This window comes from Hippocampus comes, unplaced genomic scaffold (assembly GCF_001891065.2).
Source record: "Hippocampus comes isolate QL1 unplaced genomic scaffold, H_comes_QL1_v1.1 scaffold473, whole genome shotgun sequence".
NCBI classification, from domain to species: domain Eukaryota; kingdom Metazoa; phylum Chordata; class Actinopteri; order Syngnathiformes; family Syngnathidae; genus Hippocampus; species Hippocampus comes.
Genome location: NW_017806230.1, coordinates 21,987 through 29,566, shown reverse-complemented (window position 1 = coordinate 29,566; position 7,580 = coordinate 21,987). Strand labels below are relative to the sequence as shown.

General features: G+C 48.8%; 1 protein-coding gene across 1 annotated transcript in view; it reads right to left on the bottom strand.

Annotated features, from left to right (window-relative positions):
• The window catches only part of plxnd1 (plexin D1), a gene marked incomplete at its 5' end in the record, with an annotated part of 79,520 nt that overhangs the window by 67,247 nt on the left and 4,693 nt on the right, over positions 1–7,580 (bottom strand). Inside the window, 2 exons of the mRNA XM_019856348.1 lie at positions 773–898; positions 6,851–7,027. Coding sequence (XP_019711907.1) covers positions 773–898; positions 6,851–7,027 — 303 coding nt within the window. The remainder of the gene's footprint in view (positions 1–772; positions 899–6,850; positions 7,028–7,580) is intronic.

Here is a 7,580-nt window from a genome sequence, read left to right as displayed (position 1 = left end):
ATATATATATACAGTAATACCTCGGTTTTCGACCATAATCGGTTCCAGAAGGCTGTTTGAAAACCGATTTGTTCGAAAACCGAAACCACACTCTTTAAAAAAAAAAAAAAAATCTTTATTGAACACGTCTGCTCACAATGGAAGCGTCACTTCCTCGTGTAAGGAAGGCGAGAGGAGTCAAGTGGCATTCAAGTACGCTCAGTTTGGCGGAGAACTGATTTTCGGTCGTAATCCGAGGCATAAAAAACGCAACATTTGGTCGAAAACCGATTTGGTCGAGAACAGAGACGTTTGAAAACCGAGGTTTGACCGTATATACAAAAAGGTCATCATAAAGTGTCCAAATGTCACTGCTTCCGTCGATATTTACCGAAGAGCGCCTACGCTATTAACAATAACAACAATCATCGTCATAATAATGCACTGTTAGCATCTGCTAGGCCACTTAGCATAGCATCGATTCTACTTGTATGTCATACACAACTGTAAGGGACGTGCAGTCAGCAAACACTTCTGTCTTTCTTCATCATTGGAGATAAACACCAGATCGCATGCTAGCCGGGCACATCCGCCAGCGGAGTTCACCGCTCGACAGGTGGTGCAAAACTTGTGTCCGCGGGGGTCATTCTTTGACATCTGCGATCGTCATGATAACCCCGCCCACCATCCCCCGGCATCGAATCTGGCTGACAAATAACTGGGGTCAGCTCCAGCACCAAAGCCGGAGCTTGTGCCAATTCCAGTGGTGGGAAAAAAATGAAAGAACTGGTGCGAACTGGCCCGGAAGTAGCGCGAGCACGTCATTGGGATCCAAGGGCATGATGTGGTGGACGGGTTCGCTGGCCGGCAGCTTCAGGGTCCGCTGACTGGCCGACGTCATGTTTGGAGTGAGAGTCACCTGCGAAACACAAGTGTCGTGGCGTTACAAAACGGAAGACCTGGCGCTTGGTGCAAGTGTCTTCCTTTGGTCGATGCATTTTGCGAAGAAAAGTCGTATATCCGCCCTGTTAAGACCTGCCAGAAGTTCCGACGTTTTCATTGGGCGACGTGCCACACGAGTAGGACAAAAGCCATGATATTCAAGTTGAACCTCAACGGTGGCAATTTCATCCAAAGTCGCCCAATTCAGGCGATCCAATTTAACAGCCTTCTAACATTTGAATCGGAAGCCCCTCAAACAGACACGACACCCCACCGGTTTTCTTCTTGAAAGACAATGTATGAATAGTTATGTGATGAGTGACACAAACATACAAAAACATTCACCCAGTGAATGTAAAACCCAGTCGGATGGACATTGAAATTGGGAGGAGTGGCTTTATCTCAACTTCCAAATGTTTTTTGTTTGTACAAAGAATGAATTGTCTTACATATGAGGGCAGCGTAGACGACCCTCAAGCTGGATATCAAATCAACGCTCAAGTTCGTTCATCACAAAGACAGCAAAACCACCAATATGTATTTCAAGCTTGTGATATACAGAATTATTAAATGAAAATGACTGGACTGTGGCCGCAATGAACTATTTTGTGTCCGCAGACCGGTACTGGGCCGCACGGAGATCTTTTGTGTTTGTTTGTTTGTTTGTTTGCTGGACGTCAGTCAAACACACCACCCAGCCCGTCGATTACCCTCCAAAGGCCAATAGAAATAAGGCTGGGTGATTCTATGATCGAGATTCGGAATATTACGTGACCAGCGGCGAGCTGAGAGCAAATTGACTCCATCAGACGTGACGTGGAAATGCGCGCGACTCTCGCGCATCGGAGTCCCCCTCCGACGGTGGCTTCGCAAGTTGAAATCAACAGAATGAAAGCCAAGAAATGAAAAAAAAAGCCCAAAACTGAAAGTAATCGTCACAACTTGACCAAACGACCAGCTAGCTAAACACGCGGCCGACGGGCGGCCACCACATCCGAAGACGAAGCCATTTGGACAAGAGAAGCTCCTCCCCTGGCGACCACGCGGAGGACGCCCTCGTGCGCGCGACGGCTTCCGGCTCGTTGAATCATTTCAACAAGTAGCACCTCAGCGATCAAGTAGAAAGCTTGTTTGCACAGTCTGCCCGCGTATACATGATCAGTTTAGTCTCTCAGAACTAGCCGGCAGACACATCTTTTGATCAGCACGTTTGCAAGTAGCAATGATGCTAATGCCGTATAGAGGGCAGCCCTCCAATATGGCCGCCAGTAGTGCATTGTGGGTAATTGCTAAAAGGATGGAGCCCTCTATATAGCATCATCCATCCATTTTCCGATCCGCTTTATCCTCACAAGGGTCGCGGGGGGTGCTGGAGCCTATCCCAGCCATCTTCGGGCAGCAGGCGGGGGACACCCTCAACCGGTTGCCAGCCAATCGCAGGGCACCCACAGGCGAACAACCATCCGCGCTCACACTCACACCTAGGGACAATTAAGAGTGCCCAATCAACCTGCCATGCCACTTCAAAATGATGATGTTGACATGATGAGGCGTATTTTAGTATTCCTGATTAGTCCCTTTCTTAGTAGTTTACAGCGTGCATTTGTCTCAATTGGTTAGTGACACAAAAAAGTTTGGGGACCACTGCTGTATGGTGCCTCTCTGTGGTGGCCACAGCTGGGCTCTATACAAGAAGGGACAAGAAAAAGAAGAAGGTCCCATTGTGCGTCTACAGAGCCCCTAAAGTGAAAAAAAAAACAACAACTTGGTGTTCCCTGGCAAAGTTTTGCATTCCCTACGTGCCCCCGTGAATGTTCAGATGGTTTCCATGAAGAGCAGAAGAGGGACGGGTGGTGGTGGGCCAAGATAAAGTCTGCTTGTTTACAAAATGAATCACTGTGGTCACGATCAAACTGTGTGTGTGTGGGGCGAGGGGGGCGGGGGGGGTATTAGTAGGTTAGTCGCAGTATGTCGGTAAGATTAGGTTAGCAGACAGAGCATGTTTAAAAGCAGACCAAAGTGGAAATCAGCTGTGACGGGGGACCGTTCTTTGATTTGAAAAAAAAAAAAAAAAAAAAACTAAAAAAAAGGGCCTGTAATTCCAAATGACTTGATCACGAGCGCTCTCCAAACGCAACCAAAGAGCCATCGTAACTTAATCTGCGCCAGCGCGGGTCCCCCCGCCCTGTTTTTCGTCGCAGCCACAATCGCATTACGCCCGCTAACAGCTCCATTAAGCTCGGCAACAGCCCGCCACTCGCTGTCCTCGGGGCAGCCGCGCACGCGCCCGCACTCGCAGACCACGACGGAGCGACACCGCGGTGGCAAATGTTAGCGAGGCGCACCCCTTCGCTCGTTCATTCAGTCATCGGAGGTCGGGCTCGAGCAGGGGTCGGCGACCTTTCGGAAGGTGACAGCGACTGATTCATGCGAAGGACAACCACTTTGATACACGCTTGTGAAATGTGCTCATATGACCTTCAGTGACATGTCACTATTGATATGTTGTTGATTTCTCACAAGAATTTAAGGAGTCAATCAGCTCGGAAACGAATCCGTGTCAAGAGGCAACGCTTGAACTCTATCATTGTTTCATGATCACACGTTTTAATATTATGATTGTCTTAATTTTGGAATTTGTTCTATGCCTTATTTGTTGGTCTGTTTTTTTTTTTGCCATGTAAAGCACTCTTATAATTTCCAAAAGGTCACTTCTCCGACATGCCGAGGAAATCACAACGTATCATCCCTCACTATAAATGTTACAATTCTATTCCTGTCAATGTATTTTGTTAAGTGCTCTACTGTATTATTGTTTTGTAAAGCCCTTTATTCAAGATGCAGCTGTTGTGAAAGCGCCATATAAATCAAGATAGATGCACGGAAGTGTGAACAGCTATTTTTAGTGCAGGCCAATCGGGCGCCCTTGTCTCAAGTCCCCGTGAGCCATGTTTTTTTTTTTTTTTTTTTTTGTCTTCCCAAGACATTTTTGACATCACGAGCCTGCATTTTTGGGGGCGGCGTCACATTTAAGCACACTTGCCGTGGAAAAAACTCGGACCAAAATTCTCACCCATGAAAAAAAAAAATGCAAGAGGAAGCATCCAACAGAGTGGTACTGCTCAAAGTATATATATATATATATATATATATATACATATATACAACACACACACACACACACACACACACACACACATACTGTCAGTGCACCCTTTGTGTGGATGATGTGGGCTTCTCAGCTTGTCCTCGTTAATTCCCATTCTTTCCTCCAGCACTCGCGTTGTTGTTCTCTTCCGAATGTAATCAGGAGGTGTCTGTTTTCGCCAAAGCAGAACGGGAATGGCCTCCTGATGTGTATGTAAGACTCATGGGAAACGTAGCCCCACGAGCAGGTGAGAGCCAACATTTTCTGGCGGCAGTGTTGCAATTACGTGGGGCTGGACCGGCGCCAGCTCACCGAAGCAGCCAACTCGCAGGAGCCGCTGAGCAAAAAAGGGTTGAACCGTCAACCCAGGTAGCATGTTAGCATCAGCGGCTAACAACCACAGGTCACCAGATGGACGAGCGACTTTCAAAAAATTTATTTTTTTTTGTCATCTGTCAAGGGATCTCCTCCTCCCTTCAGAGCAAACCCCATGTCGTCGCACGGCAAACAGAAGCAGTACAAGTCATTTTCAAAAGCTATTTCGCATACAAAGCCTCGCAAACATAATGCGCCGTTTAACCCGCTGCATCTGATATAATTTATTGATTGATTGATTTTAAAATGCATCATCCGTTCATTGATATTGCTCCTCTTAATACGGTGTGCCTAAAATCCAGTGTACAAACAAGCCACTAAGAGATAAACACAACCAGTAATTTGAGTACAGAGGGTCAGTAAGCGATGGGAAGCGAGCATTTGGTGAACAATGACAATTGCGCAAATGATGCAAAGTGTCATCAAGCAGCCTTAATGATCAAGGATCAAGCAATGACTGGATGTTGGCGGGCCGGCGGCTCGGCACCCCCCCAAGCGCCCCTCCACCTCTCATCCCCGAATGGCCCCTTGCGCATCTGACGCAATCGGCGTGCTCCTTTACTCCCACGCGCGGCTCGAGCAGAGCCGTCATTCTGGGAAAGAAACCGCCGGCAGAGGGATTGTTGTTCATGTTGCAAAAGTGGTGAGTGGCTTTGAATACAAAAGGTCAGGAAGCACCGAGCGGGCAGGAGCGCGCTCGTGTCGGTTTTCCCCTCCGCGGTCGAGGAGCCGCCGCCCGTGGCGCTCGCAGGTGGAGCCAGCCCGGTCGGGGGTGACCAAGAATGTGCTTGGGACAGAATTCAGGAATGCTGTTAATTGGACGGGAACTTTTTTTTTTTTTTTTTTCTCCGCCAGCTGCGGGCGTCGGAGGCGGTCGCAACAAAGCCCGAGCACTTCAGACGTGGCCAAGCCACCTTGTTAACATGTTTCGGCTGGTGTGTCAGGCTGGAAGGCAACAGTTAGTGGGACCACATCAAGGGGCAGGATGCCTCATAACTGACTGAGGCACGGGGGGGAGTTCATTGGGGGAGAGAGGATGCTCGGGGGAGGGGTGACAGGGCACTGATCACGGACATATATGTGAGTGAACGATCTCTCGAAGCCAGTGGGCGGCCATGTTACGTCGCCACTGTTCCTGACAACTTTTGTTATTTTGTTTCCACTTCAAACACAGTTATGGGTGCGTGTTTGACTCTAGGAGAATGAACTTCACTGTTTGGATGGACCATTCGGCGCACGTTACCTCAGTATCGTGAAGTGTTACTGTGTGACAGAGGTTCGGTTCACATTTGGCAGCGAATTTGGTCCCCATGGGCCTTGCTTTCATTTCACCGTTGATGAAATGCTGACAAATATTTTATCTGCACTTGGAGCTACACCTCATAAAAGCAATTTAAAATCGCATTCATACCAATGAAATGTGAACGTATGCGCATCTCCCAGACTTACCGGTAAAATTGCGTGCCATACACCGGGGGTGGAGGGCAAACTTACTTGAATTGTCTTTATTCAATTCAGGGTTTCGAAGGTAAATGGTTTTATTCTTTTAATCATTTCTTTGCATCTTCGAATAGAGCGCAAGGTTCTCCACTCCATCCTCCCTTCTCACTCTGCGCACCATCACCTCTTTTCACTAACCTTGTGGCCCATGTCAAAAGGCATTTTTAGTTTTTGTTTTTGGTCATGTTGCGGGCCACTGAAAAATGGATGGCGGGCCGCAAATGGCCCCGAGGCCATAGGTTTGCCAAATTGTGAATTTTGCCGCAGAGAACGAAAATCAAGTGAAAATGCCACGGAAGATCAACGTATTCAAAGTGGGCGGGCCCAGCGAGCGGCTACGTAAGATGGCCGCCGGTGGCGAGACTTCTGCCGCCGCTGTTAAGCCATTCATGTGGCACTGAGACGCATGACATGATGGCAATCAAATTTCTTCCTATTATTCCTATTGGCATGACATTGGCAGCTCTTTGGGCTTGGGTGGGCATCACATCGCGCCCAAAAACCGGGTGAGCCACCCGCAGACCCGTTCTGAAAATAGCTCACCGGGCACAGGACATTGTGATTTCCGAGGGATGTCATTCCAAAGTGTAAACACTTCTCACAATAATGAACTGCATCTTGATATGCTTCCAACCCTTTTCAATGAAGGGGCATCATGATTGCGAGGATCATTGCCTTCACATGGATGAATCTCAACAAATTGTTCGCAAGAACATCCCAGTCAAGGTGCCAGAATTTGTTGATTTTTCATTTATTTCCGAAGCGTGTGTCAAAGCGGTCGTCCTTCGCATGAATGGCTCGCCGAGAAGTAGCTCTTGCTTTCCAAAAGGCGGCTGAGCCCCGCTTCAATGGACCACGTGAGCTTTGGAGACCGGGCACCCACGCGCTCGCGTACGTGCGTCTTACCTTTCGAAGTCGTCCGTTGGAGGTTCCCAGAAAAAGCGCGGTGTGGTTGAGCACGTCGTCCACGGCCACGGAGCTCAGGCCATTGTATTGGAACAAAGGAAGCGCCCTGAGGGGCCTCCGCAGGGCCAGGGGGTGCTGCAGGTGAGCCGCGCCGCAGTCCAGCTGCTCCGGCTGCAGCTGGAACAAACACACACGGGCGGCCAAAATGAACGCTCTCGCTCCGAAGCACGAAAAGAGAACAACAGGCCGAGTGATGCAAGCGAACGAGTCAGACGAGGGCTGATCACAATGAGCCGCTCAAGGCTTCAAAACCGCTCGCTGCTTTGTGGAAAGCCCTTCAAAGAGAAAAAGCGTCTTCAACACTCATCGCGCTCTGCTTTTGTCACACGCTGAGCAGACAGACAGTGATCAAGCAACAGCGCCACGCTAGAATGAGCGCTGCCGTCGATGGGGAATTGTACCGATATTTCCAAAATGTCAACAAACGAAAAAAGAGAGGGAATGAAGCAAGCATGGATATTTGCACAGTGGTTTTCCACAGGCTAATCTACTGGCGGCTTTCTCTCCCTCATCATAAATTGTGTGCGCTTGTCCCCCGGTGCCGGCCTTCACGCCACACAGCACTGGAAATGCTCGTCACAAATTAGTCGAGTCTTTAGTCAGGACTTCAGTATGCACGGGCTGAGATGTCTGTCTTTCTCCAACCAAACGAGATCACTGAGGAGAATGG